The 26,898-nt window shown below is 46.1% G+C and overlaps 1 protein-coding gene across 1 annotated transcript in view; it reads right to left on the bottom strand.

The window, feature by feature from the left end:
• The window catches only part of adad1 (adenosine deaminase domain containing 1 (testis-specific)), a 144,029-nt gene that overhangs the window by 91,291 nt on the left and 25,840 nt on the right, over positions 1–26,898 (bottom strand). The window contains exons 3-5 of the mRNA XM_068024072.1: positions 25,314–25,502; positions 25,072–25,224; positions 8,257–8,346 (exon numbers count right to left, since the gene is read on the bottom strand). Of these exons, the coding sequence (XP_067880173.1) occupies positions 8,257–8,346; positions 25,072–25,224; positions 25,314–25,502 (432 nt within the window). The remainder of the gene's footprint in view (positions 1–8,256; positions 8,347–25,071; positions 25,225–25,313; positions 25,503–26,898) is intronic.

Genomic DNA, 26,898 nt, shown 5'->3' with positions numbered 1-26,898 from the left:
GTAATCATCTTCAGCCAGAAGTGCTGAATGGATAATTCATCTCAACCTCCTCCTGAAGTCCCCACCAGGATAGATGCCAGCCTTCGGTCAATTCAATTCACTCCACGTGATGTCAAGAAATGGCTGAGTGTACTGGATACAGCAAAGGCTATGGGCCCTGACAACATTTGAGAACTGGCACGCCTCGGGTAAAGCTATTCCAGTACACCTACAACACTGGCATGTGCAAGACCAAGTGAAAAATTGCCCAATTAGGTTCTGTCCACAAAAAGCATGACAAATCCAATCCGACCAACTCCTGCTCCATCAACCTACTCTCAAAGTAATACAAGGGGTTGACGACACTGTTATCAAACGACACTTAGTCACTAATACCCTGCTCACCAATGCTCAGTTCGAGTTAAGCCAGGGCCACTCAGCTCCAGACATCATTACGGCAAAAACACAAACATGGACAAAAGTGCTGAATTCCAGAAGTGAGGTGAGAATGACTGCCCTCAACACCAAAGCAGCATTTGATAGAGTGTGGCATCAAGGAGCCCTAGTAGAATTGAAGTCAACAGGAATCAGGGGAAGATTCTCCACAGGCTGTAGTCATATCCAGCACAAATGATGATGATTATGGTCATTGGAGCCCAACCATCTCAGCTTCAAGGCACTGCTGCAGGAGTTCATCAGTGCAGTGCCCTAGGTCCAACCATCTTTGGCTGCTTCATCAATAACCTTCCCTCCAACATAAGGTCAGAAATGGGGATGTTCGCTGATGAATGTGCAGTGTTCAATTACGTTCACAACTCCTCAAACTACGAAGCAGCCTGTGCCCGCATGCAGCAAGACCTGGAGAGCATTCAAGTTTAGGTTGTAAGTGACAAGTAACTTTTTGCATAAGTGCCAGGTAATGACCATCTCCAACAAGAAAGAGTTGAACCATCTCCCTTTGATATTCAACAGCATTACCATTTTTGAATCCCCCCACCATTAATTACCTGGGGTGTGGGGGAGGGGGGTGTGGTCACCATTGACCAGAAACTTAAAAAGATCAGCCACATACCATAAAAACTTTGGCTAAAATAGGTCAGATGCTGGCCATTCTACAGCAAATGACTCACTCCCTGACTCCCCAAAGCCTTTGTACCACTTACAAATTACAAGTTAGGCATGTGGGGAGAATACTTTCCACTTGCCTGGATGAGTGCAGCACCAACAATCAAGCCACTAAACACCATCCAGGACAAGGCAGTCTGCTTAATTGGCAACCCATCCACCATCTTAAACATTCACTCCCTTCACCATCAGTGCAACATGGCTGCAGTGTGCACCAGCTATAAATGCACTGCAGCAACTCGTGAAGGCTCCTTCGAAAACACCTTCCAAACCGGTGACTTCTACCAACTGGAAGGACAAGGGGAGCAGGCACATGGGAACACCAGCACCTGCAATTTGTTCTCCAAGTCACACACCATCCTGACTTGGAAATTAATGCCATTCCTTCAGTATCACTGCATGAAAATTCTGGAATTCCCCACCTAACAGCAATGCGAGATTACCTTCACCACCCAAACTGCAGCGGTTCGAAAGGTGGCTCACCACCACCTTCTCAAAGGTAATTAGGGATGGGCAATGAATGTTGGCCTTACCAGTGATGCCCACATCCCATGGACAAATAAAAACATTTTTTCAAAAAAGTTCTTTGTCCCACCCCCACCAGAAGAAACACTGATGAATTACTTTTAGACTGTGGGTAAACAGCAAGCAGTTATGACCACAACTTACAGCAAAGACGAGAGTGGTCCTAAAGGAAGAGTGCTAAATTGGGGGAAGGCCAACTATACCAAAATTCGGCAGGAGCTGGGGAATGTAGATTGGGAGCAGCTGTTTGAAGGTAAATCCAAATTTGATATGTGGGAGGCTTTTAAAGAGAGGTTGATTAGCGTACAGGAGAGACATGTTCCTGTGAAAATGAGGGATAGAAATGGCAAGATGAGGGAACCATGGATGACAGGTGAAATTGTGAGACTAGCTAAGAGGAAAAAGGAAGCATACATAAGGTCTAGGATGCTGAAGAAAGACGAAGCTTTGAAAGAATATCGGGAATGTAGGACCAATCTGAAACGAGGAATTAAGAGGGCGAAAAGGGGTCATGAAATATCTTTAGCAAACAGGGTTAAAGACAATCCCAAAGCCTTTTATTCATATATAAGGAGCAAGAGGGTAACTAGAGAAAGGATTGGCCCACTCAAGGACAAAGGAGGAAAGTTATGCATGGAGTCAGAGAAAATGGGTGAGATTCTAAATGAGTACTTTGCATCGGTATTCACCGAGGAGAGGGACATGACGGATGTTGAGGTTAGGGACGGATGTTTGATTACTCTAGGTCAAGTCGGCATAAGGAGGGAGGAAGTGTTGGGTATTCTAAAAGGCATTAAGGTGGACAAGTCCCCAGGTCCGGATGGGATCTATCCCAGGTTACTGAGGGAAGCGAGAGGGGAAATAGCTGGGGCCTTAACAGATATCTTTGCAGCATCCTTAAACACAGGTGAGGTCCCGGAGGAATGGAGAATTGCTAACGTCGTCCCCTTGTTTAAGAAGGGTAGCAGGGATAATCCAGGTAATTATAGACCGGTGAGCCTGACGTCAGTGGTAGGGAAGCTGCTGGAGAAGATACTGAGGGATAGGATCTATTCCCATTTGGAAGAAAATGGGCTATCAGTGATAGGCAACATGGTTTTGTGCAGGGAAGGTCATGTCTTACCAACTTAATAGAATTCTTTGAGGAAGTGACAAAGTTGATTGATGAGGGAAGGGCTGTAGATGTCATATACATGGACTTCAGTAAGGCGTTTGATAAGGTTCCCCATGGTAGGCTGATGGAGAAAGTGAAGTCGCATGGGGTCCAGGGTGTACTAGCTAGATGGATAAAGAACTGGCTGGGCAACAAGCGACAGAAAGTAGCAGTGGAAGGGATTTCTCAAAATGGAGACGTGTGACCAGTGGTGTTCCACAGGGATCCGTGCTGGGACCACTGTTGTTTGTGATATACATAAATGATTTGGAGGAAAGTATAGGTGGTCTGATTAGCAATTTTGCAGACGACACTAAGATTGGTGGAGTAGCAGATAGTGAAGGGGACTGTCAGAGAATACAGCAGAATATAAATAGATTGGAGAGTTGGGCAGAAAAATGGCAGATGGAGTTCAATCAGGGCAAATGCGAGGTGATGCATTTTGGAAGATCCAATTCAAGAGTGAACTATACAGTAAATGGAAAAGTCCTGGGGAAAATTGATGTACAGAGAGACTTGGGTGTTCAGGTCCATTGTTCCCTGAAGGTGGCAACGCAGGTCAATAGAGTGGTCAAGAAGGCATACGGCATGCTTTCCTTCATCGGACGGGGTATTGAGTACAAGGGTTGGCAGGTCATGTTACAGTTGTATAGAACTTTGGTTCGGCCACATTTGGAATACTGCGTGCAGTTCTGGTCGCCACATTACCAAAAGGATGTAGATGCTTTGGAAAGGGAGCAGAGGAGGTTCACCAGGATGCTGCCTGGTATGGAGGGCGCTAGCTATGAAGAGAGGTTGAGCAGATTAGGATTATTTTCATTAGAAAGACGGAGGTTGAGGGGGGACCTGATTGAGGTGTACAAAATCATGAGAGGTATAGACAGGGTGGATAGCAAGAAGCTTTTTCCCCCAGAGTGGGGGATTCAATTACTAGGGGTCACGAGTTCAAAGTGCGAGGGGAAAAGTTTAGGGGGGATATGCGTGGAAAGTTCTTTACGCAGAAGGTGGTGGGTGCCTGGAACGCGTTGCCAGCGGAGGTGGTAGACGCGGGCACGATAGCGTCTTTTAAGATGTATCTGGACAGATACATGAATGGGCAGGAAGCAAAGAGATACAGACCCTAAGAAAATAGGCAACATGTTTAGATAGAGGATCTGGATCGGCGCAGGCTTGGAGGGCCGAAGGGCCTGTTCCTGTGCTGTAATTTTCTTTGTTCTTTGTTTAAAAGGGTGTTGTTGTTTTGAAGGATTTTTGAATTTTGCAATACCAGCTATAAAGGAAACTAAAAAAATAACTACAACCCTTGATTAATTTACCTGCTAAAGGAGTGGAGTTTGATCTTAAAAAAAGTTAAACTGCCTGTTCACGACGGTATGTTGAGAAAGTTGACCAAATTGCAAAAGTGATTATGACTATGTCAGGCTGTTGCTCGACTGGTCTGTGGGACACTCCCCCAGATGTTAGTAAAGAGGACTTTGCAGGATCGACAGGGCTGGGTTTGCCATTGCCGTTTCCAGTGCCTAGGTCACTGCCGGGTCATCCGTCCGGTTTCATTCTTTAATGACTTTGTAGCGGTTAGAAACAACTAAGTGACTTGCTAGGCCATTTCAGAGGGCATTTAAGAGTCAACCACATTGCATTGGGTCTAGAGTCACCTGTTGGCCAGGGCAGGTAAGGACAGCAGAATTCCTTCCCTGAAGGACATTAGTGAACCAGATGGGTTTTTACAACAATGACAACAATTAGACTAGCTTTTAATTCCAGATTTATTAATTGAATTCAAATTCCACCTTCTACTGTGGTGAGATTTGAACCCATATCCACAGAGCAATACTGTGGGTCTCTGTGTTACTAGTCCAGTGACATACCACTACGCCATCGCCTCCCCAATATTTATCCCCCCACCAACATCACCAAAACTGATTATCTGGTCATGTATCTCATTACCGTTTATGAGACATTGCTGTGTGAAAATGGTTATCACATTTTCTACATTACAACATTGACTCACCTCTAAACTACTTAACTGCCTGTAAAGCACTTTTGGACACCCTCAAGTCTTGAAAGATGCTTTATAAATGCAAGTTTTTTTCTCCTTAGCGTGTCTTCCAACAAAATAGCTTGGGGCAATTTGGCAAGCTATTTTCTTACAGCTTTTGCTCAAACCAGCTCTATTCTGGCTCAAACATGATGTTTCAGCAGCTCTCCTTATAACTCTCCCAGGATTCTCTTGATATGCTGCCATTTCTAGATCATAAGATTTCTGAACTACTGCTCCAATTCATTCTCAACCATTTGCCAGCTTGTGGACTGGTTGGGGAGGGGGCAGCAACAGACCATGCAGTGGTGAGTAGGTGCAATACGTCATGATGTGGAATCAGCTTGGGTGGAAATAAAGAACAGCAAGGGGAAGAAGTCATGAGTGGGAGTCGTCCACAGGCCCCTGAAGAGTTGCCTCACTGCAGGACAAAGTATAAATTGGGAAATAATGGAGGCATGTAAGAAGGGTGCTACAATTGTCATGGGTGATTTTAATCTGCATATTGACTGGACAAATCAGACTGGCAGAGGTAACACGGAAGACAAATTTGTAGAGTGCATCAGGGATCGTTACATAGAGCAGTATGTTGCAGAACCTAACCGGGAACAGGCTATTTTAGATCTAATAATGTGTAATGAAGTAGGATTAATAAGAGATATCGTAGTTATGGATCCTCTCGGGGTTAACGATCACAACATGGTAGAATTTCAAATTCAGAGCAACTTGGGTCTCAAACCACTGTCCTCAACTTAAACAAGGGCAATTATGGAGATATGAAGAAAGAGTGTCTAAAGCAGGCTGGGAAAATAGACTAAGGGGAGGGACAGCGGATGAGCACTGGCAGACATTTAAGCGGATACTGCATAACGCTCAGCAAAAATTTATCCCGATCAAAAAGAAGGACTCGGTGAGAAAGATGAATCGCCCGTGGTTAACAAAGGTGGTTAAGGAGAGTATCCAATCAAAAACTAAGGCATATAAAGCGGCAAAAACTAGTGGCAGGCCAGAGGATTGGGAATTAATTTTTTTTTTAAAAAGAACCAGCAGCGGATGACTAAAAAGCTAATAAAAAAAGAGGTAGAAAACTGATGAAAGTAAATTGGCAAGAAATATATAAACGAAGAGCAAGAGCTTCTACGGGTATATAACAGAGTAGCTAAAGTGAGCATGGGACCCTTGGATGATGTGACTGGAGAACTGATAACAGGGAACAGGGAAATAGCAGATAATGTAAACCAATATTTTGCATCGCACTTCATGGTGGAGGAAACTATAACCAACCCACAGATAAGATAAGCAAGGAGCTAATAGGAGGAAAGATCTTGTAACAGGCTCTATCACAAGGGACAAAGTATTTGACTAACTAATGGGACTAAAGACAAACAAGTTGCCAGGACCTGATGGCCTGCATCCAAGGGTTTTAAAAGGAAGTGGCTGCAGATATAGTGGAGGCATTGGCTGAAATATTCCAGAACTCACTGGATTCTGGGAGGGTCCAAGCAGATTGGAAAGCCGCTAATGTGACGCCCCTATTCAAGAAAGGAGGGAGACAAAAAGCAGGAAACTATAGGCCGGTGGGAAAATGCTAGAGTCCATTATTAAGGAAGAAATAGCAGGACATTTAGAAAAACTTAACGCAATTAAAAAGAGTCAACATGGTTTTGTGAAAGGGAAATCACGTTTGACAAATTTGGTACTGTTCTTTGAGGATATAAGAAGCAGTGTTGATAAAGGGGAATTTCCAGAAAGCATTCGATAAGGTGCCACATAAAAGATTATTGCACAAGATAGGAGCTCACGGTATTGGGGGTAATGAAGAGCTTGGATTGAGGATTGGTTAACTCACAGAAGACAGAGTCAGGATTAATGGGTCTTTTTCAGGTTAGAAAGAGATGACTAGTGGAGTGCCACAAGGATCAATCCTAGGGCCCCAATTTTTAACTATCTATATTAATGACTTGGAGGAGGAGGCAGAGTGTAATATATCCAAATTTGCTGATGATACAAAAATAGGTGGGAGGGCATGTTGTGTGATCAGGACATAAGGAATCTGCAAGGGGATATATAGATAGGTTGAGTGAATGGGCAAAAACTTGGCAGATGGAGTTTAATGTAGAAATGTGTGAGGTCATGCACTTTGGTAGGAAGAATCAAAAGGCAGACTATTATTTAAATGGAGAGAGACTCCAACAAAGTGCAGCACAGAGGGATCTGGGTTTTCTTGTACATAAAATACACAAAGTTAGCATGCAGGGGCAGCAAGTAATTAAGGCGCCAAATGGAATTTTGGCCTTTATTGCTAGGGGGTTGGAGTTTAAAAATAGGGAAGTCTTGTTACAACTGTACAGGGTGTTGGTGAGGCCGCACCTGGAGTACTGTGTACAGTTTTGGTCCCTGTATTGAAGAAAGGATATACTGGCATTGGAAGCAGTTCAAAAGAGATTCACTAGGCTGATTCCTGGGATGAAGGGGTTGACTTATCAAGGACGACCAAACAGGTTAGGCCTTTATTCATTAGAGGTTAGAAGAATGAGGGGTAATCTTATTGAAATGTACAAGATTCTGAGGGGGGCTTGACAGGGTAGATGTTGAGAAGATGTTTCCACTAGTGAGGGAATCTTGAACTAGGGGACATAGTTACAGAATAAGGAGACACTCATTTAAAACTGAGTTGAAAAGGAATTTCTTCTGAGGGTAGTGAATGTCTGGAATTCTCCACCCCAGAGAGTTGTGGAGGCTAGATCACTGAAAGCATTTAAAGAGGAGGTAGATAGATTTTTGAAATACCGGGGAGTTGAGGACTATGAGGAGCAGGCCCGAAAGAGGAGTTGAGGTCTGGGGCAGATCAGCCATGATCTTATTGAATGGCGGGGCAGGCTTGAGGGGCCAAATGGCCTATTCCTGCTCCTATTTCTTATGCTATGTTCTCAGAGAACAAACTGGAACCTGGCCTTTTAATTTGTGGTACTGTACTTCGGTATATTAAGTTATCCAAATGGATCAACAGCACAAAAACATGAAAAAGCTTTATTTTAAAAAGAAGCCGACTATTTCCTTAGAGGAACACAATCAAAAGTTTCCTTTTGGGAGGTGGAAAACTGCTTTTCAAGGTGAAAAAAAGAATGTTGGCCAAAGATCCACACACTGGTGATATTTCACTTTTAACGCTGTACAGCTTTGCTGGAAACAAAATGTTGTTCATTAGTAACTGATGAAGAATTCTAGGTTTCACAAAGCTGAAATTAACCTAGCGTTTATTTGAAATATGACACGTGAAACCCTATTTATTTTAACAGTATAATGGACAATAATTTAAAAATGCAGAACTTACATTTTTGGAAAAAATATATTTTGTCTCAATATCATGATGCACAGCATCATCTACGCAGATGATCGTCACCCTATAAGCTATGACAAGTTAATACTTGCTCACCATAACCTAGCTTTGAAGGCTGGTTTCTTGAAGGCAAACTTGGTGTAGGTATTACCCTTCGTTCAGCAGGTATTAGAGCAGGACCTGAAGCTGAAAATAAACAAACATTCAAAATATTGATACGAACAATTATGCTTATCCTTGAAAATCAGCACTGCCATAACTAGAATAGCTACATTTTCACGGTCTTTCAAATACAAGTTGTCCTTCATGTAACAGTGATAATCAACCCAGTGATTCACTGTGGGGGAAAAAATCTAAGGGACATGTCCCCTTCAAGATAACAGAGGTATGTAGGTATTGTTGTGGCCCCTTACCACAGGTTCTACTTTACTTTGAATTTATTCAAGGTATCCAAAATCATGAGGGGTTTGGACAGAGTGGATAAAGAAAAACTGTTCCCACTAGTGAAAATATCGAAAACGAGGGGCCATAGATTTAAAGGTGATTGGCAAAAGAAGCAAAAGCGACTGGAGGAAAAACTTCTTCATGCAGCAAGTAGTTAGGATCTGGAATGCACTCCTGATTGTGTGGGTGGAAGCAGGTTTAATCAAGGCATTCAAAAAAGGAATTCGATTGTTATCTGAAAAGCAAGAATATGCTGGGTTACGGGCTGAAGGTGGGGGGAATGGCATTAGGTGAACTGCTCATTCAGAGAGATGATGGGCCAAATGGTCATCCCCTGTGCTGTATTAATTCTGTGTCTGCAAGGTTTTCATGCCAGTCTGATCCACCAATATGCATAAATGAAAAACAAACCTGAGAAATTTCTGAGCAAGAAAATGGTTGTTTTATGCAAAAGCAACCACAATAAAACCATCATTGAAGAGGGAAGTAGTTATAGCGTGCAATGGGGGACTCCTACTACAGCCACAATACACACTGTGCAGTAGTGCGTGAAAGCTCTTTCCAACATTTCTGCTATTTTTATTAGGCCTTTTCCATTTAAAGCAACTTATGGTAAGCATGCAAAAGTATTCTCCAATGAGAATAAGAAAAAATACAGTAAAACTAAGGCCGCAGTTGCTGAAACAGATTAAATATAGCAACAATCAAGCTCTTCTGTCGTCTTAGCTTCTAGGCTCACTTCTTTGGCCAGGAGTCCTCCCCCCGACCAGTGGACCCATTCACCCGCCTCCAATATTCTCCCTCCGGCCTCTTACCCACTCTCAATCTTTTCATTGAGAACTGTCGGCGTGACATCTGCTATCTTAATTTGTCTGCTCCCCTCATTCACTCTCAAACCCATCTCCCTCTGAACGTGCCGTACTCGGTTCTCTCAGATCTAACCCTGACACTGATCAAACCTGCTGACAAGGGTGGTGCTGTTGTCTGGCATAATGACCTCCACCTTGCAGAGGCTGAGCGCCAACTCTAAACACATCTTCCTATCTCCCCCTAGACCATGACCCCACCATCGAACAGCAGGCTACTGTCTCCAGATGGTCACTGACCTCATCTCCTCTAGAGAGCTTCTCCCCACCTCATAGACCCGCAACGCTGGACAGCCTGCTTCAACCTTCTTCCCAAAATCCACAAACAGGACCATCCTGGTAGATCCATCGTTTCAGCCTGTTCCCGCCCCACTGAATTTATTTCTTCCTATCTTGACTATTTTTTCTCCCATGGTCCAGTATCTTCCCACCAACATCCGTGACTCTTCTGATGCCCAACATCATTTTGACGATTTCCAGTTTGCTGGCTCTAACCACCTCCTCTTCACTATAGACGTCCAATCTCTCTACATCTCCATCCCCAACCAGGACGGTCTGAAAGCTCTCCATTTCTTCCTTAAACAGAGGGCCAACCAGTCCCCATCCACCACCACCTGGCTGAACTTGTTCTCACATTGAACAACTTCTCCTTCAACTCCACTCACTTCTTCCAAATAAAAGGTATTGCTATGGGCACCCACATGGGTCCTAGTTACGCCATTCTTCTTGTGGGGCATGTTGAACATTCCTGTTCCAGTCCTACTCAGGCCTCCTCCTCAAACTCTTTTTCCAGTACACTAATGACTGTATCAGTGCAGTTTCCTGCTCTCACCACGAATTGGAAAACTTCATTAACTTTGCTTCCAATTTCACTCACCTTCACGTGGTCCATCTCGGACACTTCCATTCCCTTCCTCGACTTCTCTGTCTCCATCTCTGGGGATAGGCTGTCTACTAATATTCACCATTACCCCACCGACTCCCACAGCTACCTCAACAACACTTCCTCACACCGTGCCTCCTGTAAGGACTCCATCCCAGACGCATATGTTCCGTGATGCAATCTTCCACAACAATGCTTTTGATATGGCTTCCTTTTTCCTCAATCGAGGATGCCCCCACTTTGGTCGACAGAGCCCACGACCATGTCTGGCCCATTTCTCGCACTTCTGCCCTCACCCTTTCCTCTCCCTCCCAGAATTGCAACAGGACTCCTCGTCCTCACTTTCCACCCCATCAGCATTCACATCCAAAGGATCATCCTCCGCCATTTCCACCACCTCCAGCGTGATGCCACAACCAAACAAAACACATCTTCCTTTCCTGTCAGCATTCTGCAGGAACCATTCTCTCTGCAACACCCTGATCCACTCCTCCAACATCCCCCAACACCTCATCTCCTCCCCAGACAAATTGCAGGAGGTGTAACACCTGCCCTTTTACCTCCTCTCTCCTAACCATCTAAGGCCCAAATACTCCTTCCAGGTGAAGCAACGATTTCCTTGTGCATCTTTCAATTTAGTATACTGTATTCGCTGCTCACAATGTGATCTCTACAATGGAAAGACCAAACACAGATTGGGTGATTGCTTTGCGGAACACGTACGTTCATTCTGCAAGCATGACCCTGAGCTTCTGGTTACTTGCCATTGTAATTCACTACCTGACACACACACATTTCTGTCCTTGGCTTGCTGCAGTATTCCAGTGAAGCTCAGTGCAAGCTCGAGGAACAGCACCTCATCTTCCGATTAGGCACTCTACAGCCTTCTGGATTCAACATTGAGTTCAACAATTGCAGAGCATGACCGCCATTTTAAATAAGTTGTTTTTGAAGCCATGTGCCCGTCTTAAGCTTATTTTTCATATTTTTGCTTTTGGACAGAGCTGTTCATTTTTCTGCCATTAACAGACTCTCTGGACTATTAGCACCCCATTTGCCTTATGTTCCGTGACATATTTGTCATTTAATCTGTCCTGCCCTCCATCCATCATACACCTTCCCTTTTGTTGTTCTTCCCCGCACCGCCCGCCGCCCCCCCCCCCACCCCCCATCACTGCCTCTAACTTTTGCCAGTTCTGATGAAAGGTCAGACTTGAAACGTTAACTTTGTTCCTCTCTCCACAGATGCTACAGACCTGAGTATTTCCAGCACTTTGTTTTTAAGTCAGCTTTTCCCTCCTTCTCTTCTCCCTGATGGCTCCAATTCACCCATGGTCTTGTGCATGGATGACAGCAGCCCTCTGCTCAAATTACTATGCTTTGGGCCCAGAAAGTGAATGCTGGTAGCAAGTTCAATCATAGGTCAAAGTCAAACTTAATTTCCTTTCCTATCCCTACCAGTGCCTCAACACAAGAATTCAATACAAATTACTTAACAAACTTGTAACACATCATCCTAGTCGGCATGGCCAAAAATATAATGGTTAGTGCGTTCACCCAACAAGCCACTGTGAAGCTTGAAATATGCAAAGACAACCAAAAAAGATTTGGATTTATGCAGAAATTGCACAAGGATATCTAAAATGTGCATTCATAGAAGAGAGTAATGGAGAGGTAGACGATAGCTAGTGGTAGATAAATTTACAGAATGGTGGAAAACCAGATATATCCATTAAGTGATACGTGGTTAGAAATGATATAAAAGTTTCAGGGAATGACATAGGTGCTGAATTAATTCTTCGCTTCAATCTTCACAACTGAAGATTGTAGACATTTTAGATTGTTGTTTTAGCTCAGAAATTTATAATACTTATATCAGTTATGCACTGTGTAGCAAAAGCAAATCAAGAAAATTACACATATACAAGGCATTGGGACAGGGTGGCATATATCCTAGATTCCTCAGGAGTATGATAGCAAATGTAAGAATCTTCCTTTGGCCTCCTTGTCTCGAGAGACAATGGGTAAGCGCCTGGAGGTGGTCAGTGGTTTGTGAAGCAGCGCCTGGAGTGGCTATAAAGGCCAATTCTAGAGTGGCAGACTCTGCCACAGGTGCTGCAGATAAAATTGGTTGACAGGGCTGTTACACAGTTGGCTCGCTCCTTGCGCATCTGTCTTTTTTCCTGCCAACTGCTAAGTTTCTTCGACTCGCGACGCTTTAGCCCCGCCTTCATGGTTGCCCACCAGCTCTGGCGATGGCTGGCAACTGACTCCCACGACTTGTGATCAATGTCACAGGACTTCATGTCGCGTTTTCAGACGTCTTTAAAGCGGAGACATGGACGGCCGGTGGGTCTGATACCAGTGACGAGCTCGCTGAACAATGTGTCCTTGGGGATCCTGCCATCTTCCATGCGGCTCACATGGCCAAGACATCTCAGGCACCGCTGGCTTAGTAGGGTGCATATGCTGGGGATTCTGGCCGCCTCGAGGACTTCTGTGTTGGAGATACGGTCCTGCCACCTGATGCCAAGGGTTCTCCGGAAGCAGCGAAGATGGAATGAATTGAGACATCGCTCTTGGCTGACGGACGTTGTCCAGGCCTTGCTGCCGTAGAGCAAGGTACTGAGGACACAGGCTTGATACACTCGGACTTTTGTGTTCCGTGTCAGTGCGCCATTTTCCCACACTTTCTTGGCCAGTCTGGACATAGCAGTGGAAGCCTTTCCCATGCTCTTGTTGATTTCTGCATCGAGAGACAGGTTACTGGTGATAGTTGATCCTAGGTAGGTGAACTCTTGAAGCATTTCCAGAGCGTGGTGGCCGATATTTACGGATGGGGCATTTGTGATGTCCTGTCCCATGACGTTAGTTTTCTTGAGGCTGATCGTTAGGCCAAATTCGGTGCAGGCAGCCGCAAACCTGTTGAGGAGTCTCTGCAGACACTCTGCTGTGTGAGATGTTAATGCAGCATCGTCAGCAAAGAGCAGTTCCCTGATGAGGACTTTCCGTACTTTGGTCTTTGCTCTTAGATGGGCAAGGTTGAACAACCTGCCACCTGATCTTGTGTGGAGGAAAATTCCTTCTTCTGAAGACTTGAACGCATGTGAGAGCAGCAGGGAGAAGATCCCAAACAGTGTAGGTGCGAGAACACAGCCCTGTTTCATGCCACTCAGGATAGGAAAGGGCTCTGAGGAGGCGCCGCTATGCTGACCTGTGCCTTTCATATTGTCATGGAATGAGGTGATGATACTTAGTAGCTTTAGTGGGCATCCAATCTTTTCTAGTAGTCTGAAGAGACCACGTCTGCTGAGAAGGTCAAAGGCTTTGGTGAGATCAATGAAAGCAACGTAGAGGGGCATCTGTTCACGGCATTTCTCCTGTAGCTGTCGAAGGGAGAACAGCATGTCAATGGTGGATCTCTCTGCTCGAAAGCCACACTGTGCCTCAGGGTAGACACGCTCAGCCAGCTTCTGGAGCCTATTTAAAGCGACACGAGCGATGACTTTCCCCACTATGCTGAGCAAGGAGATTCCACGGTAGTTGTTGCAGTCACCACGGTCACCCTTGTTCTTATAGAGGACGATGATATTGGCATTGCGCATGTCCTGTGGGACTGCTCCCTCATCCCAGCACAGGCAAAGCAGTTTGTACAGTGCTGAAAGTATAGCAGGCTTGGCACTCTTGATGATTTCAGGGGTAATGCCGTCCTTCCCAGGAGCTTTCCCGCTGGCTAGAGAATCGATGGCATCACTGAGTTACGATTTTGTTGGCTGTACGTCCAGCTCATCCATGACTGACAGAGACTGGTCTGCATTGAGGGCGGTCTCAGTGACATTTTCCCTGGAGGACAGTTCTAGGTAGTGTTCCACCCAGCTGTCCATTTGCTTGTGTTGGTCAGTGATTGTGTCCCCTGATTTAGATTTGAGGGGGGCAATCCTCATGATGGTTGGCCCAAAAGCCCTCTTAATGCCATCATACATTCCTCTGATATTTCCGGTGTCAGAGACCAGCTGAATACGACTGCATAGGTGTTGCCAGTAGTCATTTGTGCAGCGCCTGGCTGTTCTTTGTGCAGTGCTTCTGGCTGCTTTAAGTGCTACGGATGTTAACTCGTTGGGGGCTTTCTTGTAGTTCAGCAGTGCAATGCTCTTAGCAGCTATGACAGGTTCCAGCTCTTCAATGTGAGATTGAAACCAGTCTGCATTCCGCTTCACACGTTTGCCATAGGTGGTCATTGCTGAGTCGTAGGTGGCGTCTCTGATGTGGGCCCACTTGGTCTCTGCATCCCCTGTGGGAGTGTTTTGAAGGGCTTTCTTGAGTAAATTTAGAAACTTACGTAACAGCTGTGGATGAGAAATTCTGCTAGTGTTGAACATGGGCGGCCCTTCTGCTTGGAGTGATGCAGCTTCTTTGGTTGGAGGCTAACCTTGCTGCACACCAGGGAGTGGTCAGTGTCGCAGTCCGCACTGTGGAAGATGCGTGTGATTTGAACGCTGTTTAAAGAGGCTCGCCTTGTGACGATGAGGTCCAGCTGGTGCCAACGGCGTGATCTTGGGTGCCTCCAAGAAACCTGGCGACAGGGTTTAGTGTGAAAGAATGAGTTGGTGATGCAGAGGTTATGATAGGTACATAACTCAAGTAGTCTCTGACCATTCTCATTCATCCTACCAGTGCCAGAGCGCCCAAGGCAAGAGGGCCATGAGTCATGGTCGGCCCCAACCCTGGCATTAAAGTCCCCCAGCAGGAACAGGTGTTCAGTATTGGGGATGCTACTAATGATATTATGGAGTTCCTCGTAGAACTGGTTTTTAGCTTCAGGTGGGGAGCAGAGTGTTGGAGCATAGATGCGGAGTAGGTGTACTAGACCAGAGGCGGTGAACAGTCGGATGGACAGTATGCGTTCCGAGCCATTTAAGGGTGGCTCTATCATGCTGAGCAAAGAGTTTCTGATGGTGAAGCCCACTCCGTGCTGACTTGGTTCTTCAGGATCCCTACCTTGCCAGAAGGTGTAGTCTTGCTCTCTTAGAGATCCGCTCGCAGGGAGGCGTGACTCCTGAAGTGCTGTAATGTCTACATTGAGTCTACTGAGCTCGTTGTTAATGATGGCGGTCTTCCGAGAATTGTTTATTTGTGCAAGGTCTTCCGACAGGCCAGGACACATAGTTCTGACATTCCAGCATGCAAAACAAAGGGCTGGTATCTTCTTTCTTTTTTTGGTCGTGCCGTTTGGTGCGGTGTTGCAGTCCAGTTGTCGGGCAATGACCCTGAGCTCCAACTATCCATTGAAGCAGGTGGACTGTGGCAGGACAGAACCTTACTGACCGGGGGCTGCCCGGTTTGAGGCGGGCGGTAGCTGTCCAGTGAGAGACACCGACAAAGGCAACCCGTGGCGCCCAATCTCTACGCCAATTGAGCTGGACTTCTAACCCGTATTAGTAGCATTCCGTGTTGATTTGGTCGCTGTGAGGCGACTATGGAGCGACCTCTCCATGGCGCATGCCTGGGCGGATGTATGGAGGTTGTGAGTTGCCCAAGTGCCAAAGCCCCCCTCTCAGCCTTCCTGGTTGGGTCCAAAGGAGTGCAGAGCATGACGTTTGACACCGGTATGGCTGCAGGAACTGCCAGAAACATGCCAAAGGTGACACATGACCGCCTTCAGGGTTCCGCTCTGGATTTTCTGTTAGGGTTTACTCCCTTAGCCTTGGTCCGGGGCGAGGGGGGAGCTGGGAAGGGGGCTGCAGGGGAAGGATACCCCTAAGAATACACCGGTGAATATTGTTGTATGATCGTATCGTGATTATTTTCGTGGATTACTAACCCAGTGGTCACGAGTTCAAGTCCAATCATGAATTCACGAAATATGGTAAAAAAAAAATCACAAAAACTGCTGGACTACCATAAAAATTTAACTAGCTGGTTACTGTCATTCAATAAAAGAGGATTCCTACCACCCTCATCCAGTCTAGCCTATATGTGACCAGTTCACACCATATGAATGACTTTTAATCTGGCAAGCCACTCAGTTGCACAAAAAATTGCTACACAAAAATGAATGGTTAATAAATGGGGTCCCGTCAGCACTGCCCACATCCTTAAAACAAAAGCCAATTCTTTTAGGAATTTCAAAAATACAAGTGATTTACCAAAGGACTGCAGAATAGCAAATGTTACCCTGACATTAGACAGTGAACAGGAACCTAGGAATTCTAGACCTGTCAGTCATTAGTAGTGGGGAAAGTGCTCAATACCATAAGGGAAGAGTTTACATGAATGCAGAAGCAATAGGTCACATCTCACCAATATACTGGGTTCTTTGAGGATACAACTGAATAGATATAGGCTGCAAAATTGAGCTCCTTGGTGCCTGTAGTTTTGCCAGTAGGAGTACCATTTTGGTACAAAAATGGTGTCTATGTCACACAAGCACACTTCTGGCGTGGCCTGTGCTGATCACCATTTTGGAGAGGGTGTTGGCACAGGCGTTAGGAGTACACAACGGAAGTATGCAGCGTAGTCAAATTGTGTCAGTGTGGAACAGATTTGATGCCAGTGCTGCCATTTTTGACCCTGGTGTTCCAGCTAACATCCTCTCAAACTCTCACAGCTGAATATGGTGTTCAACAGCAGGCCGCCCTCCCCATGAGCACTATTTAAAGGGGGCAACAACTCTTAGTTGTTGATTTCTCTCCACTGGCTGAGAGTTTTTGGAAGTGCTTGGTGTTTTAAGGAGTTGGTTAAAGTTGCTGAAGTCTGCAGGGAATGGTGCTGCACGTGGAGAAGTTCTTAGAATCATAGAAAGTTTAAGGCACAAAATGAGGCTACTTGGCCCATCGTGTCTGTGCCGGCCGAAAAACGATCCACCTATTCTAATCTCACCTTCTAGCATTTGGTCCGTGGCCCTGCAACTTACGGCACTCGGGGTGCGCATCCAGATTCCTTTTGAATGAGTTGAGGGTTTCTGCCTCAAATACCCTTTCAGGCAGTGAGTTCCAGACCCCATACCACCCACTGGGTGAAAAATGTTTTCCTCATCTCCCCTCTAATTTTTCTATCAATCACTTGAAATCTATGCCCCCTCGTCACTGATCTCTCTGCTCAGGTGAATAGTCCCTTCACCTCCACTCTATCCAGGCCCCTGAAAATCTTGTATATTTCAATCAGAGCCCCCCTCAGCCTTCTCTGTTCCAAGGAGAACAACCCCAGCCTTTCCAATCTTTCCTCATAACTGCACTTTTCCAGTCCTGGCAACATCCTCGTAAATCTCCTCTGTACCCTCTCTCATGCAATTACATCCTTTCTGTAATGAGGTGAGCAGAACAGCACACAGTACTCAAGTTGTGGCCTAACCAATGAGTTATATAGTTCCAGCATAACCTCCCTGCTCTTGTATGCTATACGTTGGCGAATAAAGGATTCCATATGCCTTCTTAACCACATTATCGACCTGTCCTGCTACCTTCAGGGATCTGTGGACATTCACTCCAAGGTCCCTTACTTCCTCGACACTTCAGTATTTTCCTATTAATCATGTATTCCTTTGCCTTGTTTGACCTCCTCAAATGCATCACCTCACACTTCTCCAGGTTGAATTCCATTTGCCACTTTTCTGCCCATCTGACCAGACCAATATCTCCCTGCAACCTATAGCTATCCTCCTCGCTATCTACCACACAGGCAATCTTTGCGTTGTCTGCAAACTTCTTGGTTCATGCCCCCTACATTTACGTCCAAATTGTTAATATATACCACAAAAAGCAGGGGACCCAGTACGCAGCCCTGCGGAATGCCACTGGAAACAGCCCTCCAGTTGCAAAAACACCAGTCAACAATTACCTATAATAAAAGCAAAATACTGCGGATGCTGGAAATCTGAAACAAAAACAAGAAATGCTGGAATCACTCAGCAGGTCTGGCAGCATCTGTGGAAAGAGAAGCAGAGTTAACGTTTCGGGTCAGTGACCCTTCTTCGGAACTGACAAATATTAGAAAAGTCACAGATTATAAGCAAGTGAGGTGGGGGTGGGGCAAGAGATAACAAAGGAGAAGGTGCAGATTGGACCAGGCCACATAGCTGACCAAAAGGTCACGGAGCAAAGGCAAACAATATGTTAATGGTGTGTTGAAAGACAAAGCATTAGTACAGATTAGGTGTGAATACACTGAATATTGAACAGCAGCAAGTGCAAACCTGAAAACCTGTTCTACTCCGCAGTTTCATCTCATCTTACGTCACATCCGACGCATTAACAAAAAACTTTTTTTCTTCCTTTCAGGTGTTAAGGAACGCAAGCTCCAGCAGCTGATGGGGACTAATGCCCCTCCAGATCCTCCTTCCGCTTCACTTCACTCTGACCCCACCCCTTCTGATCTGACCCCTTGCCGTGTATTCACTATACCCTCTGACCTCCCCCTCTCTGATGCTGAGCATTCTGTACTCAGCAAAGGTCTCAGTTTTATCCCCTTACGCCCCCACCTCAATGAATTTCGCGCTCGGCATGACGTTGAGCTCTTCTTCCGTCGCCTCCGCCTCCGGGCTCACTTCTTCGACCAGGAGTCCTCCCCCCGACCAGCAGACCCATTCACCCGCCTCCAGCATTCTCCCTCTACCTGGACCCCTCCCCCTGGCCTCTTATCCGCTCTTGATCTCTTCATTGAAAACTGTCGGCGAGACATTGGTCGTCTCAATTTCTCTGCCCCCCTCACTCACTCCAACCTGTCCCCCTCTGAACTTGAGGCACTCCGTTCTCTCAGGTCTAACCCCGACATGGTCATCAAACCTGCAGACAAGGGTGGTGCTGTTGTTGTATGGCGTACCGACCTCTACCTTGCAGAAGCTCAACGCCAACTCAGACACCTCTTCCTTCCTCCCTCTGGACCATGACCCCACCACCGAACATCAAGCCACCGTCCAAAGGACTGTCACTGACCTCATCTCCTCTGGAGATCTTCCCTCTACGGCTTCCAACCTCATAGTCCCACAACCCCAGACAGCCCGCTTCTACCTCCTTCCCAAAATCCACAAACGGGACTGTCCCGGCAGACCCATTGTGTCAGCCTGCTCCTGCCTCACTGAACTTATTTCTTCCTATCTAGACTCTATCTTTTCTCCGCTGGTCCAGTCTCTTCCCACCTACATCCGTGACTCTTCTGACGCCCTACGTCATTTTGACAATTTCCAGTTTCCTGGTCCCAACCGCCTCCTCTTCACTATGGACGTCCAATCGCTCTACACCTCCATCGCCCACCAGGATGGTTTGAGGGCTCTCCGCTTCTTCCTGGAACAGAGGCCCAACCAGTCCCCATCCACCACCACCCTCCTCCGCCTGGCTGAACTTGTTCTCACATTGAACAACTTCTCCTTCAACTCCACTCACCTCTTCAAGTAAAAGGTGTCGCTATGGGTACCCTCATGGGTCCTAGTTATGCCTGTCTTTTTGTGGGATATGTCGAGCATTCTTTGTTCCAGTCCTACTCAGGCCCCCTCCCCCAACTCTTTTTCCGGTACATTGATGACTGTATCGGTGCCGTTTCCTGCTCCCGCCCCGTACTAGAAAACTTTATCAACTTTGCTTCCAATTTCCACCCTTCTCTCACCTTTACATGGTCCATCTCTAACACTTCCCTTCCTCGACTTCTCTGTCTCCATCTCTGGGGATAGGTTGTCTACCAATATCCATTATAAGCCCACCGACTCCCACAGCTACCTCGACTACACTTCTTCGCACCCTACCTCCTGTAAGGACTCCATTCCATTCTCCCAGTTTCTCCGTCTCCGACGCATCTGCTCTGATGATGCTACCTTCCATGACGGTGCTTCTGATATGAACTCCTTTTTCCTCAACCGAGGATTTCCCCCCACTGTGGTTGACAGGGCCCTCAACCGTGTCCGACCCATTCCCCGCACCTCTACCCTCACCCCTTCCCCTCCCTCCCAGAACCGTGACAGGGTTCCCCTTGTCCTCACTTTTCATCCCACCAGCCTCCATATCCAAAGGATCATCCTCCGCCATTTTCGCCACCTCCAGCGTGATGCCACTACCAGTCGCATCTTCCCCTCCCTTCCCGTCAGCATTCCGAAGGGATCGTTCCCTCCGCTACACCCTGGTCCACTCCTCCATTACCCCCACCACCTCGTCCCCGTCCCAGGCCACCTTCCCCTGCAATCGCAGGAGGTGTAATACCTGCCCATTTACCTCCCCTCTCCTCACTATCCCAGGCTCCAAACACTCCTTTCAGGTGAAGCAGCGATTTACTTGTACTTCTTTCAATGTAATATACTGTATTCGCTGCTCAGTGTGGTCTCCTCTACATTGGGGAGACCAAGCGCAGACTGGGTGACCGCTTTGCGGAACATCTCCGCTCAGTCCGCAAGCAGGACCCTGAGCTTCCGGTTGCTTGCCATTTCAACACTCCTCCCTGCTCTCATGCTCACATCTCTGTCCTGGGATTGCTGCAGTGTTCCAGTGAACATCAACGCAAGCTCAAGGAACAGCATCTCATCTACCGATTAGGCACACTACAGCCTGCCGGACTGAACATTGAGTTCAATAATTTCAGAGCATGACAGCCCCCCATTTTACTTTCATTTTTAGTTATTTTTTCTTCCTTTTTTTTTTACATTCTTTTTTACTACCTTTTTTTGCATTTATTTCATTTCATCTTAGTTTGTTCAGTTTGCTTACCCACTGTTTTTTTTCAGGTTTGCACTTGCTGCTGTTCAATATTCAGTGTATTCACACCTAATCTGTACTAATGCTTTGTCTTTCAACACACCATTAACATATTGTTTGCCTTTGCTCCGTGACCTTTTGGTCAGCTATGTGGCCTGGTCCAATCTGCACCTTCTCCTTTGTTATCTCTTGCCCCACCCCCACCTCACTTGCTTATAATCTGTGACTTTTCTAATATTTGTCAGTTCCGAAGAAGGGTCACTGACCCAAAACGTTAACTCTGCTTCTCTTTCCACAGATGCTGCCAGACCTGCTGAGTGATTCCAGCATTTCTTGTTTTTGAGTCAACAATTACCCTTTGTTTCCTGCCACTGAACCAATTTTGTATTCACCTTGCTGCATTTCCCTGGATCTCGCAGGATTTTTTTTTTAAAAACCAGTCTTCCATGTGGGACCTTGTCAAAAGCCTTGCTAAAATCCACGTAGACCACATCAACTGCACTATCCTCATCTATCTTTGTTACTTCTTCAAAAAATTCGATTAAGTTGGTCAAACAAGATCTTCCCTCAACAAATCCATCCATGCTGACTATCCTTGATTAACCTGTGCCTTTCTGACAGTTTATCCTGTCTCTCAGAATAGATTCCAATAATTTATCCACTACTGAGGTTAGACTGACTGGCCTGTAATTATTCAGACTATCCCTCGCTCCCTTTTTAACAGAGGTACAACGCTAGCAGTTCTCCAATCCTCCGCACCACACCTGTATCCAGGGATGACTGGAAAATGATGGTCAAACATTCCGCTATTTCCTCTCTTGCTTCTTTTAACAGCCTGGGGTACATTTCAACCGGGCCTGGTGTCTTGGTTATGACTGCAAGGGTTCTGGGCACACCACTTGCTCCTAATGATGGGTGCTACAGCAGAAGTTCCCTTTGGGTAGCAGCTTGAGGAGGAGATGGAGCAAAGAAGAGGACAAGCTGCTTGCAGGTGGGGGGGGGTGGTGAAGAGAAAGCCTCACAGACAGATCATGCCAGAAGTGTGTGCGTCCAATGAGGATGCCATTTTGGTGCCAGAATAGCAACCACAGCACTGAAACTGCAGAGCTCAATTTTGCAGCCTATTTCTATTGAAGTGCATTCTGCAACCTGTTCAGTTGCATCCTTAACCATCTAGGGTCTTCCAGGAGCACTCTGTGACCTCCATCTAAGCCAGAAGCAGTGCAAATGTCATTTGCGCTCTCCAAAGGAGATGCTCACAGAACTCTGCCACCTTTTGCAAACAGCTGTGCTGCATTAGAGTAGGATGAGGACAGCACTGCCAACAACTGTGAAGGGTTCCTCCCAGGCTGGAGCAGCCAACATTTGCAACATCTCCCAGTTTGCCATCCACTGCTACCTCACAGAGATGTCAGCCACTCTTCAAGACATTAGAGGGGAGTTCATTGTATTCTCTCTGAACAGAGAGAAGCAGGCAATGTGTGCATGTGGCCTTTTCAGGATAGCAGGCTTCTCCATGGTGCAGGGGGCCATCAACAGCACAAACATTGCCCTGTGGCACCACATCTTAATGCCGAGATGTATCACAATCCACAAAGGTTAACACTTGCTCAAATATATGGCTGGTGTGTGACCATGCTCAGCATATCACACTGGCGAATGCCTGGTATCCTGGCACCAATCATGATGCATTCAGTCTGTGCCAGTCCACTCTTCCCTCAGCCTTTCAGCCAACATGTCAAATCAGAGGGTCGCTGCTGGGTGACAAGGGCTATCCGCTTTACACCTAGTGAGAGCCACGCTGCCATAAGAAACATCACAGAGCAGACCACTGGGGAGCTGAAGCAGCAGTTCTGCTGCCTCAATCACTCTGAAGCAGGCCTCCAGTGCTCACAGTGTCCTGATTCATGGCAGTCTGCTGAATCTTCCACAACCTGGCCATCATGAGGGTACAGTCCTTCCCACAAGGGATACAATGAACAGTGCAGAGAGAAAAGTAAAAAGGGGAAGAGGAGGAAGCCGGTACATCCATTTTCCAGTCAGGCTGTCCGTGATTACCTCAGGTGACTCCAGTTCCTGCGAACACAACCGCAAATCCCCATTGTACAACAGTCTCAGTCCTTACTATCCCTCTGGTGCAGACCATCCCAGCATCCTCTTGGCCAAAATACTGAAATAAAAGCCACTATAAAACAATTCTACACCAAATGTATCCAACGAAATATTCAATATTCCACACAAAATTCAACTCACTGTTGTGTATTCACCAGTTATATGCCATCTCATCTTGAAAGAGAGAAGGAAGTGTTATCAGTGAGTGTAGTGCAATGTTTGGGCGTGTGACTATCACAGCCAAATAACTGGCAGTATGTGCAAACTGGGTGAGAGGCTTACACCAGTGCTAAGTATGTGAGGGTGAGGTGTGGCCATGAATATGAGGTGTAATTTGTGCTTCACAGAGAATGCTGGTAGTCGGGGGAGACTGGGATTTTGTGGGGGGGGGGGGTGAAGGAGAAGATCGGGATTGACTGGTGGTTGGGGGATCCGGATTGGAGGATTGAGATCTGCAGGGCTATGGACCAAAGGCTATAAAAGGTGGGATTAGAATGGGTGGAACGTTTTTCGACTGGCACAGACACGATGGGCCAAGTGGCTTCTTTCTGTGCCATAAACTTTCTATGATTCTATTTGTGAAGCGAGTGTGGTGAATTGAGCAGTATGTGCGAGGCTAGTGGTTCAGATCTAAGGATATGACATTTGACTCCAGATGTGAAGGCATTCAACTTGCGGCATTGCATCCAGGTCCTCAGGGCAACATTGTTTGCACTGATCCCTGTGGCTATCCGCTCCCATTCCCTTCTAAGTGCTTGTTTGGAGGGCTCCTAGCTCCCTGTGAATACAGGACATTACTCCTGTTGTCCACCTCTTGCACCAGGGCCTCGAGTTCTGCATCAGAAATTCTGGGAGCCCACTCTCTGCCATGCAGCAGTATCTTGAATCTTCTACAGCCAAAATGTACCTCCCCTTTCCTAGGCTTACATAAACTTAGGCCACCTGCCGAGATGTGGAGCTACTTAATTGCACACTTAGCCCTGGGCTGTATGCCACGTGCTGCCTGCATTACTTTGAACAGGCGGGGGTTAACTGCACATCACAATCCCCGTGCCCATTTTCGGGGCTATTACTTTTTTAAGTCATAATCTAGTCAGGTTTTCACAAGGCATCAGTATGGTTCAACAAGCAAGTTATATAAAGATCATTAAGGGATAAAGAAAAGTAAAGAGAGTAGTTTCAATATGAAGTATGCCTCCTCTGTCTACTTCCTCAATTTCATTGTATTTAGCCTCTTCATTCCAAAATTAGTTTTTCAAATACATGCTCCAGTGAACATTGGAAACTCATTCTTGGCAGATACATTTTGATTCTGTGACTAATCTTGAAAAGGGCACTTGTGGTGGGTTTACAATATGTTATTCTTTTACATGAGACTAATTTTTTCTATGAATATAATCAAAGGTAAGACCTAATTTTGAAGTATCCTTTCATGTTTTAGCATTGATCCTTTCAGAGTTCACAAAATTCAGAAATTGAACAGTTTTGCCAAAGTTGTAGTTTACAAACCACATTAGTGTACTTCAATAACTGATAATTCCAAAATTGTAATGTAAAAAATATTCAGTAATAACATATCGATAAGTATCACACTGCAATCACTGACCTAATACAAAAAAAATTCTGCAATGGTTGATTCAGATGTAAGCTGAAAAAGGCTGAATGAACAAAATATTAATCTTTAAATGCATCTATGATTTTGTCCCTTATGAGGTATCATTTTTCAGTTGAGAGCATACCCAATCTACTTGCTGGACTCTGCCTACATGGCTTTGTAAGTAGCTGCTTAGAGATACATAATGGCAAACAACAAAAGCTAAACAGCTGCAAAACGATGTGCAATTTTCTTTCCCTCATCTCCACCTCACCTTGTTTCAACCAAAAAAGAGAACATGTCCAATGCAACAGAAACTTTCTTTAAAAAAAAACTTACTTGAAGTTTTGCTCAGTTCTGTGTCCAGAAGTTCATCAAGAGCTAATTGTGCAGCATTGGCTTTTGCTTCTTTCTTATTTTGACCCATTCCAGTTTTGTATTCAACACCATCAACCACAGCACAGAATGCAAAGTACTGTCCAAACACATTGCCTAGAAAGCAAAATTTAATTTCAGCTAAATGAATACATGAAATAATCTTCTAGTAGGCTACCTGCCGTAGAAAAATAAATTCCACCAACCTGTAGCTACAGTTTCTTTTAAAATTAGTTGCATACGCAACATTTGTGCATACTGATGTAAAGCTGAAACTGGGTTGATCTCCCCTCGTCTGTATTTATCAATAAATTCCCTAGAAACTTTCTTAGGTGGTAGTGCAGCGTTTGGGAGCGGTTTAGTAAACTCAGCAAATTGTGACTTCGGGTATTGACCTGTAAAAACATACAAAAACATAAAATTCTAAAATGCAATTAGTTTTAAAAGCAATATTGAGTACGTGATTTTTACATAGCAAATGACTCAGCTTTATCACCTTACGCCCCACCTCAATGAATTGCAGGCTTGGCACAACCTTGAGCTCTTCTCGAATCACCTTCACCTCCAGGCTCACATCTTTGGTCAGGAGTCCTCCCCCGACCAGCGGATCCATTCACTTATCTCCAGTATTCTCCCTCCACCAGACCCCTCCCTCTGGCCTTTTACCCGCCCTTGATCTTGTCATTGAGAACTGTCGGCGTTACATCAGCCATCTTAACTTTTCTACTCCCCTCATTCACTTATTCGACCTTATCTCCCTCTGAACTTGCTACACTCAGTTCTCTCAGGTCTAACCATGACATTGTGATCAAACATGCTGACAAGGGTGGTGCTGTTGTTGTCTGGCATAGTGACTTCTACCTTGCAGAGGCTGAGTGCCAACTCTCAGACACTTCTTTCTATCTCCACTTGGACCATGACCCCACCACCGAACATCAAGCAACTGTGCTGGATTTTATGGGCCCCCAAGGCAGGGTCGGAGGCCCACAGAACTGCGATGGGAGGCAGAGGGCCTGTCGCTAAGTGACGTCAGGGGCGGGATAGGCAGATGATGGCTTTCCTGCCCAGAGGCCAATTGAGGCTCTTAAGTGGCCTATTAACGAGTGCCTCTGTCATGTGGGAAGGTCACCAAGTAATATAAAGGCGCCCTCCCTGCAAGTGCGGGGTGGGGGGCACTTCTCCGTGGGCAATCTGTGGCCCACGGAAGACCCCCACTGGGGAAAACTCCACGTCCCTGGAACCCGTTCCCCTGCACTGCACACCTACCCTTTCTTGTCAGGGCCTTCCAGACTGTCCCCAGTGACACCGCCTCACATACCTGAGATCCGGGTCGGCAGTGCTGGGCCTGGGTCCAAGCTCTGTGCAGTATTGACAGTGGCCCAGTGACGTTGCTGATGCTGCTGAGCTGCCAGCCCTCTGATTGACCAGCAGCTCTTGGAGGCAGGATCCCGGCATCGGCCATAAGTGCTGGAACAACGTAGGATCGTGCTGGCAGGGTGGGGGTGGGGCTGGACTTGCAAAGGCTGATGCGAAGTTCTCCCCCCCTTTTCAGTGTGGCGTCAGGAGCTCTCTGGCGCCACCAAATCTAGCACACTGTCTCCAGAACTGTCACTGACCTCATCTCTTCTGAAGAACTTCCCTCCACATAGTCCTGCAATCCCAGACAGCTCGCTTCTACCTCCTTGCCAAAATCCACAAAGAAGACCGGCCTGGTAGACCCATTGTTTCAGCCTGTTCCTGCCCCACTGAATTTACTTCTTTCTATTTTCACACTATTTTTTCTCCCCTGGT

This window comes from Heterodontus francisci, chromosome 1 (assembly GCF_036365525.1).
Source record: "Heterodontus francisci isolate sHetFra1 chromosome 1, sHetFra1.hap1, whole genome shotgun sequence".
NCBI lineage: Eukaryota > Metazoa > Chordata > Chondrichthyes > Heterodontiformes > Heterodontidae > Heterodontus > Heterodontus francisci.
This window is presented reverse-complemented; position numbering and strand designations above follow the sequence as displayed.